At 40.6% G+C, this 19,293-nt stretch overlaps 1 protein-coding gene across 1 annotated transcript; it reads right to left on the reverse strand.

Moving 5' to 3' along the window:
* Nucleotides 1–553: 553 nt before the first annotated feature.
* On the reverse strand, nucleotides 554–17,351 carry shoc2 (SHOC2 leucine rich repeat scaffold protein). The gene is made up of 10 exons (XM_078281915.1): nucleotides 17,308–17,351; nucleotides 12,284–12,463; nucleotides 11,388–12,153; nucleotides 10,512–10,649; nucleotides 10,221–10,351; nucleotides 9,538–9,726; nucleotides 8,794–8,916; nucleotides 6,544–6,681; nucleotides 5,729–5,846; nucleotides 554–2,831 (listed from the first exon to the last, which is right to left on the reverse strand). Exons 3-10 carry the CDS (start codon nucleotides 12,088–12,090, stop codon nucleotides 2,623–2,625), a joined length of 1,749 nt encoding a protein of 582 aa, XP_078138041.1. The 5' UTR covers nucleotides 12,091–12,153; nucleotides 12,284–12,463; nucleotides 17,308–17,351; the 3' UTR covers nucleotides 554–2,622.
* Between the last annotated feature and the right edge of the window lie 1,942 nt (nucleotides 17,352–19,293).

Genomic DNA, 19,293 nt, shown 5'->3' on the forward strand with positions numbered 1-19,293 from the left:
ATTGTTGAGCGTGAACAGAGAAAGCCCTTTTTACATTTTTTTGTCTTTTTCCGACAGTCTTGTACTGTAACTGCGTTAAGCTCAAATATGCACCTTGTTGTGTCGTCTCGTCTCCTCGTCGGGTCCAAACGATTTGATCTGTTTGAAAACCACCGGGCCCGATGCCCCGACCGCAAAAGGTCAAGAGGTCAAGTGGATTTGTCCCCCGCCAGGTTTTTTTTTCCGAGTGGAGTCTGTATCAGTGTTGGGAGCGGTGGATCGATTTTTCCTTCCCCCTCCCTCTCCCCCCCCCCCCCCCCTCCTCCTCCTTGTCTTGTACAGCATATGTTTCAGTTCACAAAAGCAGCAACAGGTTCTGCTGGTAAATTAGAAGCAGCGGTACATTTGCCCCCCCCCCTCCCCCATCCACAAAAACACACCAAGCTGCTGCCAAAAAAAATATAGACCCACACATTTCAATACAAAATAGAATAATGATTGAATATAGAGTTTGGACGCAATGCATTTTCCAAAAAGAAAAAAAAAAAAAAAAAAGTTTGGTTTGATTACCTTTGTTGGGATTTTTAATGTACAGTCACTTGAAATAATACTAACTGAATACACATTTCATCATTTAGAAAAAAAATAAAAAATAAAAACACTATTCAACGTAAAATGATTCATAATAAACAATGCTGATCTGAACTGCAATCTGCAATAATTCAACTGAAGCCATGTCGCTAGCAATGAAGAAAGCAGGATATGGGAATCTGAAAACGTCTCTTACAGTTCAACAGAGCAAGTTCCATTTAGATCGACAGGATGAAACCTCCCCATAGAAAGTTACTAGTATATTCTGAGCTTGTGAAACTCAACATTAATATTTAATTGACACAAATTTACATGATAAACTGTTCATTTAACAGATAAAATACTTATTCATTTATGAAACAAAAAAATGCCCCCATCCAAAATAACCAATGAGAGGCTATTGTGTTTTTTTTCTTAATATAGAAGATGCCAATGTCTTTTAAAAAAAAAAAAAAAAAAAAAAAAAAAAGTGCATAAGAGCAGCAGCATTGCTGGGACAGTGTGGGACAAATGAAATTAAATAATAATTAAAAAAGAAAAATCCAGGGATAATTTTCCATTACATAATTGGAGGATTCTTTATAGGAGACATTGCCAGAAAATTAAGGAGAAAATGGGGAAGTGTCTAAAAGTAGAATGGCAGAGAGGAAAGGAGGGATTATTGTCAATGTTTTCATACCTTTTTTTTGAAACTCTGACATGCTCAACCACTTGTTCGAGAGACCGAGATACCGTCTTTTAAAAATGTTTGATATGTTGGTCAATGATCAGCTGGATGACAGCTCTGCAGCCCAACACTGAAGATAATAATATCAAACAAGTAAACATAATAACTAAAAATTGCACTCAAGGCAACAACCAGGATTTGTATACATATATAAAAATGTCTCCGATCACTTATCCCATCACCTATGTATGTTTTTAATTTTCAATACCTTTTTCGTCACACAAAAGTAATATACGGGGGCCACAGCACCGCCCGTTTTGGAGAATTTTAAGTCCAACTTTTTTTTTTAAGCATTTACGATTTGCATTTCTCGTATGTATACATTACTAGCTTAAGGTTTAACAACTACTGCTGCTATTTGTTAAAAAGATCTCCGATCACCTTATTTTACAACTGATATCGCTTGCTTTTACAGATTAATGCAACAGCAAAAGGAACAATTAAAAAAAAGGAAAAATAAAAAAGTAAGAACAGCAGTAATAAAAAAAAAAAAAAAGAATTATTGAAATAATTTATACCTTTGTATTCTCATGGACAATTGTGTTTAGAAATGAACCATCGGATCATTCTAAACATAGGCACAGTTTTTCAAAACTTAAAATGTAAAAAAAACAAACCAAAAAAAATTATAAACACACCATCATTAGACCTTTGTTCTCTATGGTCAAGAAGCTATTAACATAAGTTATATCTTTAGTCGACAAGTGGAAAAAAAAAAAAAGGGAATAGAATATCAAAAGAAAATGACTAGATGACAAAGTTAACATGAATTACGGCAGCAGCAGTAAATGTGAAGTTCCAAATATTTTTTTGTTTGTTTTTGCATACAATTGTATCTTTGCTCACGTAATAGATGCTTGTAATTACTGTAAATACATTGGCAATGGGAGCACGGTTTATATGGTTAAAAGACTTGCCACTTAGCTCACAGTTACTCCATATATCTTCAGTTTTGGCAAAGAGTTGGAAATATTTTTCATCTTACATGATTCGGAATGAAAGAGATGAGCGGGAGTGGTTGGGGTCCTAAAATGACCGTGATAAACTCTAGAGTGACGCCGAAGTCAAGTCTCCACAGAATCGCCTTGTTTTTGCCCGAGGAGGGTGAAGGAAGCGAACATTTCCCTCTTCCTCCTCCTCTGTTTGTTTGCCCCGCCCACACTGCTTGTGGCGAGTTTGTTTTCTTTACAGTGTATGACACACGTAATGGGGCGGGCGGGCAGGTGGCGGGCGAGAGGCTGCGGGGTGGGGCGGGGCCGGGCGGGGAGGAGGGGGCGGGGCTCGGGGGGGGGGTGAGTAGGGCTTGGGGTTGAGCGGCTCTCGGCTCAGACCATGGCACGGTACGGTCCCTGCATCTTGAGGAACTGGATGATGAAGGAGGGGCCTCCCGCGACGATCTGCGGCGGCAGGTGGCTGAGCGGACAGTTCTCGATGCTCATGATGGACAGCTTGCTGCAGAGGGCCAGCTCGAACGGGAGGCTGTGCAGGTTGGGGTTGTCGTTGAGGTACAGCTCCTCCAGGTTCTCCAGTGTACCTGAGGACGGAGGTTCAGTTAGATCAATTAGCGTTATCCAACTCGGCCTGCGTTCAGCCGACGCTCTCATCCACAGCAACTTACAGTCAGTGCAAGTGAGAAACTGGGAGAAAGTGAAAATTAAATCCATTTTATGCTCCTTATATGATGAAATGAGAAGTGTGCTTTTTAGTAAAATGTCTTCTGTTTATTTATTTTGGTAGGATGATAATGAAAGACTGAGTTTGGCTATGTTTCAGAAAAAATGGTTTCTTTGGCAAACTTTATTTGTAAAGCCTGGGAAAAAGGGAAAATATGTTCTATATATAGTATTTGAGTTTGCATATGGACAAGTTTCTCTTTACACTGATCCAACAATGTATCGTGTCTTCTAAGTCCATGTGGGCTGTGCACTTTGTGCATGACACTAAAATCAATCAAATCAAAAATCAATCAGTGCACCAGGGTCCAAAACAGACACACGCCAAGCGCCAGTAAAATGTGTATTTGGCAGATAAATCAATAAGGGTCACTCACCACACGGCCGAGACAATAACATTGAGACAATAACATTTGAATTCCTCAGTTATACTGAGTTCTGCTGCGATTCATGTTGAATTACAAATTCATTGTATTGAGCAAGTTTTACGTAAACAGAGTATCTGATTCTACACATGAAATAGCACTGAAAATGGGTAGGGTGACAGATTTCACTGAAAAATGTATATTGATTATTTTGACTGATAATTTTTTTTCTTGATAAGTAAATGTTTTGAGTTTACTAGCCCTTAGCAGGCGGACCAAAAAGCTAACTTCGGAAACTGAATGCAACAGAAGAACTTCAATTCCTAGATCTAGCAACTAGATATTAACTGGTACAAACAGACAAAATCACATCACTCCACTTCTGGCATCTCTTCACTGGTTATTTGTTATGCAAATGATTTTGAGATTTTACTGAACACTTTTAAAACATGCTCAAAGCTATATGGCAGACATATTAACTCCCAATCAGCCTTCTGACCATTGCAAAGTCCAGGCTAAAGACTAAGGATGACCGGGCCTTGACCATCAGGCTTTGGAACAACCTCCCTGAGGAGCTTAGACTAGCAGAATCAGTATCCTCTTTTAAATCACTTCTTAAAACCTATTTTTATAGACTTGCTTTTATGTGATGTCTTTTATCCTATAATTTTTTTAGCATTATATTGTTTTTACATTCTATTATCGTTATAGTCCATTATCGTTTTATCTAGTGGTACCTTCTTGTTTTAATGTATAAATATGATACTTGTTATTATTTGATTGTTAAAGCATTTTGTAAAATATGTTTCATAAAAGTGCTATACAAATCATTTTTATAAGCATCCTATAGTAAGGAGTTAAGGGATCAGAGCCAGGATGACTATATATTACTGTGAACCAAGAATGATCATATAACAGGGAAGTGCTAGGAAAAGAAATAAAAATACAGCAAGTAAGTAAGTGGTGAAAGGGAATTTCTTCTAGAGTAGGAGAAGAGATATGACGCTGCGGGCGATATGAGGCATTTCTTGAAAAAAATTGTTTTCAGACACTTTTGGCTGTCATCTTAAATTTGTTTGTTGTAAATTTGTTTTTGTTTTGAGGTTAGTAGGATGTTGTTTTAATCTCATTAGGTCTTTTTTAATCTCACCTGCACAATATTTTTCTCAGTTTTATCACTTATATGCACATACTGTATATGCAATTAAACAAATAAAATAAGCAGAGATGTGGAAGGACATGTATGGCTGGGTGGGAGAGATGGACGAAAAACAAAAAAAAAAATCGAGGCACCAGTTAGGGGAAAGAAACATGGAGGGGTGAAAAAGGTGTTGGAGGAGGGTGAAGAAAAGTTCTTCCTCAGGTCTCAGGTACAACTCACAAGTTCAATAGCAACACAATTAAAAACCACGACAAACTATTGGCGGTGACGTTGCTGGTGATACGGTCATACGTCACTCTGAAAAATTATGTGAGATATAAGCGTCTCTAAGGGCAACCTAAAGCCCCACAAGCCACAGGTATTATTAACTCTTGGGCCCAGTTTGAATACTCTAAAAATACACTCACCCTCACCTCCTTCCTCCACCTGTTTTAATCTCTGGCTTAACTCTTCGCCGCAGCAGTCACCAGCCAAACCATGTTGGATCAATCAGCGATCACTCACAGGGAGAGCAGGAGGAGGGGCGTATCGCAGCCTCTTAAGCTCCTAAATCCTACCGGTGGGATTTAAACTTTTATCTGAATAGATTTGCTCTAAAATGAGAAATCCATCATTTGGCAAAAAGTGGCACCTAGTCTTACAAAATGATTGATGGCATAGATAACACGTAATTTTTTACTAAAATGGATGTAAAGCATTTTGGACGTGTAACTTTCTATACTGAAATGTGTGGAAATGAGATTAAGAAAAAAAAAAAAAACAGCAAGGTTTAAGATTTGAAAAGATATGGAGTTCTACAGGGAATCTGTAACAAAACATTAAATCCCTTCATTAATTTTTTTTTCCCCCTGCCAAATTTTCAATTTTCAAAAGTCATAAAACCGAATCTCCTATGTGTTGCATCAATGACTATGTAATGTCTACACACGCAGAGAAGCTTATTCTGTTTACTCTAGTAAACACAATCTCCTGGTACCAAATTATTGCCGTTTTGGCAGAATTGTGAGCCAACATTCAAGATTCCATTTTTAGCCAATTTCACAAAGTAATAAGAATTTCTATTTCTGCACGTGCCTCATAAACACACACACACACACACACACTTCACTGGAAAGGTGAAAGGTCGCCCACACTGAAGCACCCTGGATCAGTTTGGGGTTTGCAGCAGTGATGGTAGGAACCTGAGCCGGTCTCTGATCTAAGTAGTTGAGGGAATGAGCAAAGTATTTACCAATCTCCTCAGGCAGGTGCTGCAGTAGGTTCTCCCCCAGACCCAGATGAGTCAGGTTGGTGAGGTGGCCGATGCCTCTGGGTAACGTAGTCAGCTGATTATTGGTCAAAACCAGTTTCTAATGGAGGGCAGAGAAACATTTAGATCATTTAAATAATTAAAAGTTTGAATAATGCATTTTTTAAACAATGAACTGATGCAAAACCTAAGGCATCACATCACAGTCAGAGTATGCTGTTTACATGTTTTGCCTTACACACATTATTTCCTTAATCACATTATTGATGTGCATGTAAACTTGGCCAGTGTATGCTGAACTGGGCAGACAAGAGGCATCATTGTTCATGTAATATAGGAAGTAACAAAAAAGACACAGACACAGAACAAGAACTAGCGCACTGATAATGTCGGTACTTCTCTTTTCGCACCACCCGCCTAATCCTTGCAACTCCACTGGGTGATAATAAAGCATTACATGGGGTGGTTGACTGGATATTGATCAGAGCATTAATTTAGAGCAGTGATTATACTTAGCAGTAGTTGGCCAGACTTCAAGACTAGAAACTTCAGCTAGGCTTATCATGAAATGCACAATCACAACCACCCTCCCTCCTGTACAGTTCAGTGATACAGCATGGCACTAACACAGCCAGGGTTAAGGATTCAATTCCCACTGAAACCGCCCATGCTAAAAAAAAAGGAAAAAAAAGTAAGAAAATAATGGAAATGATCACTTTGAATTGTGTCCACCAGTTGAGATATTTATAAGGTAATCTTGCATATACACACAACTGTAAACTGTCTGTAAATCTTACCTGTAAATCTTTAAGGTAAGCGATTTCGTTAGGTAGCGATTCCAACTTGTTCTCCTCCAGGTCGAGCTCCCGCAGCTTTCTCAAATTCCCAATACCATGTGGTAACTTCTTCAGAAGATTATTGGACAATATTAACACCTGTGTAGAGAATGGAAGTTTTGTTTACAATAAAGAATAGATGAAAACTGAAAATCAGACATCATGAGACGCAACGTTCTGAGCCACGTTTCCCTTAGTGCTTGTACCATTAAAGAAATCCACCCTAAAACAGAATTTTCATGTCTTCTTATAATGATCTCAGTTAAGTCGGTTAAGTCTAAATTTGTCTTCATAAGAAAAAAAGACCCAAGATCCTAATCTCATCATGTCATCAAGAGACACTTTACAAAACACACACTACAAAAGCAGCAATTGCTTAGAGTGTGTCTTACTTTCCCCCCTACCAAGCTAAATAACTTGTATGAAGATCTTATAATATGGTGATTTGTAGACTTAGTGAGATGTTATCCTTCATCCTCATTCTCCTACCATTGATGCCAACAAACCAAAATTACTTAATTAGACTATTGGATTATCAGCAATACTAGAAAATGTAGAATGTCTGCTGTAGTTGAAAATGCTGAAGATGTTGATATAAGATGGAAAGTGTAATGATATTATTTTGAGAACAATTGTATTGTGATTACCAATAATGATCACAACATCTTGGAAAAAAAAGAATAATCTGGGTTATCATTTTAGCCATAATTGTGCAGCCCTATTTTCTACCAAAAATGAAGTCATTGGCCTTTTTCTTTGTAAGGCAGTGCAATATCTGTGTCTTTCAGTTGTAATGGAAAAGCTCCAGAAAGCATCTCCAGATAACATCAAGAGATTACAGCCTCGATTTGAGCTGTGGGAGAAATCTGTTCAGCGTTCCCACTGAACATACACGAATTCTGTCTTGGGACACTAGTTCATATATCGTACAGCCACCTGCAGTCATTGTTTCACTAAATCAATACAGTTTCTTATTTAACAAAGTGACTCTTTACATTGTCTTTATCACTGTCTCATGGATGTGTAGTGAACGCTCAGCCGCCGTCATAAAGACTGTTTACAGTTTTGCGGATCAAGGCTGACTGCTTCTAACAGGTCTGTGCAGTAATCTTGTGTTTTTAACCAAACCCAAAGCTAAATACCAGGAATCAACGTTCCTTAGCAAAGTCCTAGTGCTATCCGTGTTAAAAAGTACACCAGACTCCAGTTCCAAAATCTTTAAGATCTATCTTCTCCGGTCGGAACACAAGAGTCACTCTCCATATTTTGTCACAGGTTGAGAACTCACCACTTCAAGAACTACCTCATATCACCTCCAGCCGGTGAATCACATCCCCTCTCACATATCGCCCTCCTGTACTCGCTCCAATATGGTTTTATCATGAAGTTCTAATTTAAAACGTTTAACTCCTTCCCTCCTTATTTTTTCTACCACTTCTCTCTCTATATGATCATTCTAGAGTCACAGGAGTATTGTTACGGCAATGTGGCTCTGACCCTTACGCCTGAACTACACAGCATGCGTAACATTTGCGTATCTGAACTTGTTGCAGCAGGGCATGTTAAGCTGATACACCAGGTCCGTTTTTGCCCTGCCCGCGGTCTGCCGGTTGTGTTGCACCCATCTACATTTTACCTACGGGTAAGTGAACACATTATCTAGTTTTGCTTATTTTTCCATAAACAACTCAAGCTGTACCGTGAGGAACTTTAACGTACCATATAGTGTACTTACGTCACCAAAAAGAAGCTTCTCAGTGGCTATCCATAGATAACCTCATCTCCAACATTTATTTAAGTGACATTGATTTATGTATCCTCTATTTTGTTTACTGATATAGTGATAAATGACTATAATAAGCAAAATCTTGGCATTTATATACATTTATATGGCTCAAATATGCAACAGACCGCGGCGTATTCTGGCAAAAATAGAAGCCATGTGTATCTCCAAAGTTGCAGCTGAGATCCGGCAACGTGTTGCGTACGCAGCCAGTGGAGCAGCTGCACACAAGTAAATGGCTGCGTATCTGATCCGACCCTTCTGACACAAACGGACAGAACCATTAAACTGCTAATCATTGGTTGCTTAGAATGTGATCCAAGAACTGAGGTTTATTCTACCGTTGCAGTCGTTGGAAGTTGCACTGGATAAGCGTGCCAGCTAAATGCCTAAAACTCAAATGTAGCCTATGTGTATCCAAGACTCACCTCGAGAGAAACAAGGCCACAGACGTCCTCTGGGATCTTAGTCAGCTGATTGGTGGCCAGGTTCAGCTCCACCATGCTAGTCCATGTGCCAAAGTCCAGCGGCAGAGACGTTAACTGGTTGTCCTGAGGAAGACAACGACATAGCTTTATTAACAAAATCACTGGCAGCGATTCAGAGTGACGACACAAGGACGCGCTGTTCAAGAGGCTAAGTAAATCAACTTCAGCGCACTATGCCAGCTATGTCACCTGCCGTCACAATAACATTTTTACAGAGATCCAAATCCTTCCTAGATCCATTACATAAAAAACAAACAAGTTCAGTGTTTTGTCTATGCCTGTGTCCCAAAGACTCAAGTATGACTGACCAATTGTATTTCTAGACAGCTAAGCCCCCAACACAAAATATTTTTGAAGAATAAAACCTCACCATTGCTCATGTAAGTGCATATTTACAGTTTTTGAAGCAGAACAGCTCAGCTATGATAAAAGAGTGTGCACTTCAACCTCACCTTTAGTTCGCATACAGCAACATACAGTATGTACTAATACCAGAAAGATAATATCACAATCAATATATCAATATAAATATCAGAAAGATGATTCATGATGTTTTCAGTTTTTCCACATTTTTTGGAAACAGAATTTTAAAGATACCAGTCTATTTACGATCTGCGTTGATCCTTCCTTCAGCAAGCCTCAGATTTATCTCTCAAACAAACACGCACCCACACACACACACACCTTCATGTTAAGCTTGCTCAGCACTTTGGCCCTGGAGAAGATGCCGAAGGGGATCTTGTTGATACGGTTGTGCTCCATGTTGAGGGAGTAGATGGTGGAGAACTGGGAGGGTCCGCCCACGGGGTACGACTGGAAGCAGTTCCTCGCCAGCGTCAGACTGGTCAGGTTCACCAAACTCGACAGGAGGCCCTGAACGAGCACCGAGACAGAGGCATGACAGAAAGCATATGATGAAGAGGTGACCAGCACAAGCTGCAATTTTTACAGTGGATGCACAAGTAGCTCTCGGACATACATAGGAATTACAATGGATAGGCAATATACATGGCAAACAACAGGTATTTAAGATAAACAAGCAGATTTGGCACATTTGCAGTGATGACATACATAGACCTTAGTGGATATGACAAGAGGATTGTCAAGTTGTGTGAAAATTCAAAGCTAAGGTGTTAAGATTCATAGTAAAATCAAAATAATAAAACTTTACTTGATGACGTTTGACAGAGCAAAAGGTACAGAGCCAAGTGTCTGACCTGAGTTTGGCTCTTGATGCCCAAAAAGTTGACTGTTGAGGTAGTAGAAACTCAAAACACACAACATGGCGGATGGCTTATAGATACACTTTAAGACGACAAAGTCAGGATTTACATTTGAAATGAAGTCCCATCTGATGCTCCACTCACCTCTGGCAACACTGAGATGTTGTTGTTTTCTAGGTTTAGCTCCTCCAGTTCTCGGCATTTGGCTAACGATCTGGGGATGGCTGACAATCTGTTGTACCTCAGACCTAAGCGATTTATGCTTGCCAGATTGCCTGCAACAATAAAAGACAAAGCATCTCAATGACAGTAACATTAGAATTCATTTTGTTCATCTGGCTTATTTATTATTTCCATTACCCTAAAAAGCTGGTGTTGGAGGAATACTTCAAAAGATTGGGACGATAAAACAAATCAACAATATTCTCAACTCACCTATAGTCTCTGGGAGGTCCAAGAGCTCGTTGTGCTGCAAGTCAAGGTTGGTTATCTGTGTGCAATTCCCAATCTCCTTCGGTAGGTGCTCCAACTGGTTATGGGCTACGTCCAGAGTAATGAGGTTACATAGCTCCCCTGTAGGAAGACGCACAAGAACACACAGGAGAGCATTTCAGATGGAGAGTTCATTCACTTCCCCTCCATTTACCCCATCAAAGAAACCCACCTAATTTTTCCCTCATTCCCTCTGTACAGAATCAGAACAATATTGATCGCCAAGTACACAAACCGTACAGGAATTTGTCTTGGTGACACTGGTGCGGAGTTTGGACAACTTACCAAGTTTCACAGTCACAACAGGATCGCACATACAGTGCAAACAGACATACTATGGGCTGTTGGACATATCACTTACATTCAAAATTCAATAATTTATAGGAATGTGCTTTTGAGTAGTGAGGTATGCAGTACGGCTGCAGCTGAAGAGGGAAGTGTAATAAGTGACCATCGGTGCTTTGGTCCGCCGTACCATGAGAATGTTATACTGAACAGAATGGGAAGTGTGAAATAAAATATGAGCAAGGGAAAACCCACATTCAGGACGGAAAATTAACACCAGCCAAATGCTGTTAAATTTTGGCTGTGGCTGGCAAGTCTGTCTCCCCTACCTGCCAGTTTGGCAGCTAACCAGCCATCATTTAGAGGTCCTATTCTAATGTAAAAATCTAGTTGGCTGGTAAATTGGCAAAAGCGGCTGGTGAATTTTGTGATTTATTAAGTGCTATGGCCAGTGGACAAAAAAAAGTTTGCTAGTTCCCACCCTTCCTATGTTTGAGGGAATCGTCCGATCTTCCCCCTTTAGTTTTTACCCACCTATCTCTGCGGGCAGCTGTTTAATCTTGTTCTCACGGATGCTGAGCATGGTGAGCTTGGACAGGTTTCGGATGTCCTTCTCCACTGCTGTGATGCGGTTGAAGCGCAGGTAGAGCGTGGTCAGCGATGTCACCCGGTAGACGACAGCCGGTATCTCTCTCAGCTTGTTGTGCCGGAGGTCCAGCATCCGCAGCTTCTTCAGGGAGTCCAGCGAGTCGGGCAGGCTGGTCAGGGAGTTCTCGCTCAGGGCCAAGGTGACCAGGCCCGAGAGGCAGCCCACCTCGGCCGGCAGGCTCTGAAGCTTGTTGCTGTACAAGTAGAGTTCAGCCAGCTGCGTCAGCTCCTTGATGGAGGTGGGCAGCATGTGAATGGACCGTTTGGACAGGTCCAGCCTCATTGAGTTCTCCTCCCGGCACTTGTTGAGCTCTTTGATCACCTCGGCATTGCTGGACTTCTTGCGCGTACCTGGCGCCGGGTTCGGTCGCTTTATCGTATTGTCAACGGAGAAGGCGACAGCTGGCGGTGCGCTGCTGGTGTCCTTCTTTCCTTCTTTGGCATCTTTCCCTTTGGTCTTGGTCTCCTTGCCACCGTCCTTAACTAAGCCGGCCAGAGCCTTGGCCTCCTTTTCCCTTTCTTTCCCCGCAGGACCACCTTTCGGGTCCTTTTCTTTCGAGTCTTTTTCTTTGCCTAAAGTACTACTCATGTCGACGTTATCGGGCCCCCTGCAGAGTTGCTCATGGGAGTCTCTCTCGTCAGGTTACTTATTCTGGAAAAAAGGGACACACACAGCCAGGGAGGCTTTTATAGAAGAATACGTTGATACATCCCTGTGCAGGCCTACACATTTATGATTATCCTTAAAAGAAAGGCCTTGTGATCCAAAGGGTTTTTGATACTTTTGATACTTCGTTCCTTCGTTAAAATGCCATGGGAGAAAAAATCCTTTGAAGTAGCTGGATTGTGGCAGCCATGGGCCACATGCTTAAACGTTTGAAGCGCATACAATCCCTGGGCCTTCAGGTAGAAGTGAGTTCAGGCTGCAAAGGTCATCAGGGTTTTCATCCTGTGTGGCTTTGCTGTTGAGGAAAAAAATGAAATACAGTTCAGTCTTACAATTTCATATTCATGCTTATTACATTTTACATTTTCAGCATTTAGGTGACACCGTTATCCAGAGCGGCTTACAATGAGTGAAACACTAGAGCAGGGTTCAACCGTAAGGATTGCCTGATGCTTGGGGCCAGAGAGAGGTGTAACCGGGACAGCTGATTGGTCAGCCTGAAAAAAAACATTCTGGTCTTAGTAGCTTTGTCATTTGATGAAAAGCCATCATCTCTGCCTCTGTGCTCTGACACTGGCCCACTCTCCTCTTTGTTGTGTTTTGACTGACTGAGATTGGACACCAATAAGTTAGTCAGGGATCCATCAACTCAGAGAGTTGTGTGGAGTGGTGGTTGGCTGGTGGTGGCTACTTCAAATTACAAAGAAAAAAGATGTTTCTTTCAACATTTTCCTTGGGTTAAAAATGATTAATCAATCCTGTATAATTTGCACCATTTTCCAAGTAAAGTGTATCAAACTGGATCATTTTAAAAGCACACTTATGGGAAACCCACAGTTGATGTCCATGACAAGAGTAAGCAACACCTAGTGTGTATGGTGGCAAAGCAGGTAGCTGACAATCACTGGTCGGGTCTGATTAATGCATTGGCAGGATGGATGAATGGAGACTTATCAGGCTCATGAATTTCCCCTCTGGTTTTTGTTTGTTTATTCCATGTTGTTGCTTGTTATATGTACAGAAAAGCTTATCCAAGTAAGTTATGGGGGTTCATCCATGAATACAATCAATGTAACAAGGGCCAATTTGAGTTGTTCAAAATCGTACATTTCAAATATATTCACAATCACTTAATTACATTTAGGTCTATTTTTCAGTCATTCTGATGTTGTAGTCAATATTACGAAAATTTTCTAGTAATATATTAGGCTACTTATGTAAAGATACCTATGTCAAACTCTCCACATTGATTCCTAAATCACCAAGATTTCAGGCAACCAACAGTAAAGGAGTGCAAGAGCCAGAGCGCCCTGACAATATTCCTTATACAGCAGACAGAAAAAGAAACACTTCAACAGGTTTGGTTGGTTGACAGTGCCATCAGATACTTGGACTAGAGCGTGCTGTACCTGTGACAGTCTAAGCAGATCTGTTGAATGTACTAGGCATAACCTCCCAGAAACTTACTCCTACTAAACAAACATGGCCCAGCGGGTGTTGACACTACTGTAAGCCTATAGCCCCACCTAAACGTACATTCAGCCATTTAGCCTTCCCATAACGTCTGCCGCACAACAATCGCATTGATTATTTATGTCTGAAAGACATCCAGACGAAAGACACAAGCCTTCGGATCTTTACACGACAAACTGAGCCGGCATGTCTCTGGCAGTCCGTCTCTGTTTAGTCTCTGTTGCTGTTGTACCTCGGCGTTCGTCTGTGTAAAGCTCTCCAGCACTAGTACAAGCTAAGCCGTTGCAAAAAGAGAGGCAGGTTTGGCTCAGGATCAGAGCTAAGTGAAAAGGTTAGGACTGCTGAGAGTAATCTTTAGAAGTGGCCTTCAAAGCATGAAGTCCCCGCAACAACAGGTCGTATGACCTTTTGGGTAGAAGAAAAGGTGGGGTCAATAACAGCAGCACCCCTTTAAATGATAGAATACTTGACAGCGTGTTCTGTAAATATAAAAAGGCAGCCACCACTTTTGCTGGCCGTCATAAATAAGGCAATGAACATCAAAAACTCTGTGTAATAGGCCTACCTGTGTACCAAAAAAACTATTAACATAATCTGAGTATAGCCAGGCCAGCCTCATCTCAAGGACTATCTAAACCAAACTGTGCAAGCAACTTCCTTTTATGGTTCTGCTCTATATGGCCCAGCCCTGGGACACCATCCTCTGAGTAACAAACTGTATTTAAAGAGTCACTTCACTCTCAGTTTCTGCCATCCTCTGGCCTATTCTCAACTGTGTAAAAGACAAAACGAGAACAGCAAAAAAGTTCTCAATCCAGTGGAGCAAATGATTTAAGTGAGTAGCTTTTCACTACTTACAATTGCCATTATGTGTCAAAGGTTAGACTTTGGCATGGGAATCAAGCTTAATAGTGTAGTCTTGTAATCCAACATTTGTTTATCCTAGAGCCAGCTACTCTTCGGTCATGTTTGTCCTGATCATGAAAATAAAGGATTAGCCAGACCTAAGTAGGTGTATTCTTAACTGCATCTCTCAAATGTGCACAGAAGGATTTTGTAAAACAGTGCAGTTTAATATGCAGGTGACCAAAGAAGCTCTCACTCCAGAAGAAGAAGAAGAAAAAAAACACTTGTGGGCGATTGCTGTTAGAAAAAGCACAGAGTCAGGGGTCATGCTGAATAACTTTCCAGTTATTTTTCATCCCTGACAACACACAAAAAGCTTAGGGCCAAGCTACAATTCACTCAACAAATTTCACAATTCTCTATGAGGAACAATAGGAAAGAAGATATTTGACAATATTATAGTAGTAGGCTAATTCTGGTGGTTCTTTTCAAGCCGTTCATTATGCCTTCCATGCGCAAGAAATGCCAGAATTTTCCAGTCACAAAGGAACCGATTGCACCAGTCGAATATTACTGTTACCACCCCATTTATTGTCATATGTAGCCTATGTGTTTTTTTTTCCTTTCCCATGTTCTAGGAGTCACTGTTCACAGCTCCTGAAACAGCAATCAGTACAAAGTTGTGTGTTTGTCAAATAAAGCGTTCTACCCTCATCGATAACCAATGTTGAAGCCTTTGAATTGCATGGATGTCACAACTGGACAACAGAGTTTTAGTTATTTTAACTTAACCACAACCTTCTGAAAATAAGGTAAGGCAATAGAAACATAACATTGTATTAGTTGTGCACAAAATGGTGGTGTTTCTTGGTAGTAATACAAGTAAGTAAGTATTTTAAACTGCAGATTACACTGTGCATGGTATTTTGTATGCCTGTGTGTCTATTCCAAGCTAAGGGATTGATTTAAAGTTCTCCTTGTGCAGTCAGTTGGCTTGGATCATAGGATAATGTTAAACCAATATGATTTTATTCCAAAATGGCCGTGCACTGTGATATATCCATTTTGTGAGTACCATGAAGCTGCAAAGACTAGACCTCTAGAGAAATGCTCACTAAGTAAATGTAAATATGAGGCACTCTCATGCACAATTTTTGAGAGGCTAATGTATGTGTACCAACAACACATATCAACAACACCATGGAACATTAATACAGGCTTGGACTTCTTGCACTTTTAACCCACATAGAGACTAATTATGCCTCCATTAGGGATATCTTGGGCCCCATCTAATAATGCAAATGCATTTATGACTAGGCAAGACTGCCCAATGTTCTCCAACTTGTTTCTCCATTGCAATGACTATTTGATCAAATAAGAAATGCATCAATGTTAGCTAATAAGTCATTACAATAAAATTCCCAATGAAAATGGAACAAATTAAAAGTGCTACGACGTGACAAATGCACTACACCAGACTACGTCACGAAATATCTGCAAACTAGCTCCTGTGGTGTTTTCTTGTCACAACACTAATAACCTAATGCAAGAAAGACACAACAAACCTTGAATAACCTTGCCTCTTAGATTCAATAGTTTTCCATACCAATGGCAAAAAAAAAATCATAGATGAGGTGGCAACTGTCTGCTACTACTACTACACAACACTCCACAGGATGTAGCTAGCTTGGGGCTACGCGTGCCAATGACAAATCCGCGGAAAGAGATTATCGACAAAACGGTGCCAATTCGGGGAAGTCAAGTCACCTTCCAAGATTAATTGATTTACATAAGAGAGACCCGTGCCTTGGGAACACATGCCGGGATTACAGATACTGCATTGTAATTTGTGTGACAATAATATAGGCTATACACAAGCTTAACCTAACATTAGCTGGCTAATTGTCGTTAGCCATCTAACGTTAGCTGGATATCTGTGCCTTAAAATTGATTGGGAGAAAGTATCTACAATATTCCCCTCTGACATTCATTCTTCAGAAACACCCCGTTGCAGTGACTGTCTAAACCGGCTAAAAGGACTGACAACAAGGCAGGAAATAAAATAGCTAAACGTCAACAGTAACGCAAACGTCAGTATGCTAGGTTGCTAACTGGCTAACGTTAGCAAGCAAGCTAGCTGACTAGCTAACTGAATTTCAGCGAGCGATCCTTCGAGTCAAGCGGGGGAGCAACAGCCATGTCCAAATTAACATAACTGGCGAAAACAAATGAATATACATATTTGCTGTGATGGTAAAACGGGTGTCAGGGTTTTCGATCACCGACAGATCCGTTCACATTGAGCGGCTGTAGCTCAAGCTAACGCTGCCCCTGCCAAGCGGGCTGACAGTGTGTGGCTGTAGGCCCGAGCAGAGCAGCTGTCAGACGTGGAGCAGCAGCCCGACCAGTGAGCTCAACCGAGGGGGAACGCTGCTGCAGCCAGTCGTGCGCAATCGGGTACGCCGTCTACAACTGTACTGACACCCCGAAGAAGGACAGCCGTTGTGTCCGTAAATATTCTCGGGTTCACAGCGTCGGACACCGAGGCAGTCAGTGCGCGAGTTATCACCATTTCTACGCGCCGTTCCCTCGCCTCCCTTACTGAATATTAGTGGAGGAAAAAAGAAAACACAGATTCTGAAAACAGCGGCCATTCCGAAGCTGAACAAAAGAGTGCGTTCTCACCCCGCAAAATGACACTGCCGCGTTACACACCGAATCAAAAGGTTGACGAGCGTGATGTCTGTGATCTCTGGAATGAATCGTAACCTTGTTAGGGGGAAAAACATTCACTGGTATGTGATAATATAACTGTTTTACCTTCAGAGGTGTGACTCCGCCATCCTTGCTTCCTCCTCTTTCCTACACTGCTGTTGCTCTGGTCCCCTCCCCTGCCACCAAATTGCGTCACTCGCACGCCTAACCAATGTATCACGAGACTTTGAAATACAATCAAATATTCCTTGATAAACATACATAGATGCACATATACACTATTAATGGAGTGTAGATTTATTCTGACCTTTATAATATGTGATTATTGGGGAGGCTGCTGCGAAATTCCTAGTGTAAATGAATAAAGGCCAATTCTAAACGAAAAATCACTACAATATTCACATTATATCCCTATACGGACTTATTTATCTGTTTGTGCTCAATAGTGAGTTCATCGTATTTTATAGTATTTTTAAAATCTCCTATGATATCACTATAATGTTGCTGTCATATTCCGGACTTATTGGGACAATATAGTTTTGCTGTGACTTTCTATATTAGTCACCAACTATGATGTAAATTAACTAATATTCAAGTAGAGTGTACAAAAAAAGAATAGCTTAGGGCTTAGAAGTTAATGTAATCAGTGAGTCCGTTTTTGAAAGCAAAATTTGAAATGACTGGCATGCAAAAATGCGATAATATCTAGGAGCCTGCTGTGCATGTAATGATTGACAACATAATACTCCTCAAAAACTCATGATTTCCTTTTATTTTACTAATAACCCTTACAAAAAAGAACCACGTGAATCCTTAAGTGCATTTTAGACATAAGCAAATATTACACTATTATAATATTCTATTATATTTCAGGCATTCCATATGAGACAAATGGGGAAACAAAAGGTTGTCTTGAGTTTATGAGGGTGAATTGTCCCTTGAATCGCCTCCAGATGGCAGTAAAGCACCGCACCTGGAAACCAAAGCACAGAAGAAGGTCACGTGATTCTCACGGAAGTGTTGGCTTGACAACCGCTGTAATCTTCGCCTGGTGCTAAAGGTGGGATTTTCCAATATTTAGATAATGTTTTGATTAAGGTTATTCGAGCATATACAATAATAGAATGATATCGATGTGTAGTGTTAGAAGTAGTAACTAGCGCTAACAGCTGATATCAGCTGAACTGATATTGGCAAATTAGCTATTTGTTTACTATATCAGTGCTAACGGTAAACCTAGCTAACGTTACCTTTAAGCTAGTTGGCCATAACGTTGCCAGTGTCTGCTTTTAAGTTAGTCCTATCACTCTGTCAGTCACCTAGCTGTAAGGATAACTTATAACGTTAATGTAATCAGAGCAAGATACTGTTACCTAACGCTGCATCGAAACCATCATGTTGAATAGAGTGAAAAAATAAATTGGCAATTGCAATTGTCCTCAAATACGTTTGGCTACCCCAGTGGTTAGCATAGTATCGTCAGACTCATGAGTGAACATTCAACATATTGTAATATAATGGTCCATAGATACAAACGAGAGGACAGCAGTGATGCCAGTTGTCAGATTATGACCAGTGTGCGTAAAGATGGCGGCTTCCATGATTTGAGATGAAATGTTTTTCTAAGTCCTATTTTTTATCTGACCACAAATATGTTGGGTTTTTTTTTGCTCTTCTGTGTTTCTGTTTTTTGCCTCTGTATTTCTGATTTTTTAATCACTTCACTTTACTTCTATGTTTCATCATTGTGCAATTAGATATACTAAACTAAATAAACTGCAGACCAAGCTCGTGCCCCAGACAGCATCCTCATGCCTCTTGGTAGTTTGGAAATGCTGGGAAGATGCACTGTGCGACAGGATGGGAGGCTAGAATGATGTAAATGATGCTACCACCACTATGTAGTGGAGTCCTGCATTTCATGGATATGTTACAATGGTTCATGGATATGTCAGTTCAATTCACCATTCATTATCAATGGAGGAATACCCAACATATTTCCCATTCAGTATTAATGGAGCAGCACCTATCTTGATGATCTTTCAAATCTTTGGTTTCTAGCCTTGTGAGAGAGCGGCCTACATTCACAAA

The sequence above is a fragment of the Centroberyx gerrardi genome, chromosome 3 (genome assembly GCF_048128805.1).
Source record: "Centroberyx gerrardi isolate f3 chromosome 3, fCenGer3.hap1.cur.20231027, whole genome shotgun sequence".
Taxonomy (NCBI): Eukaryota; Metazoa; Chordata; class Actinopteri; order Beryciformes; family Berycidae; genus Centroberyx; species Centroberyx gerrardi.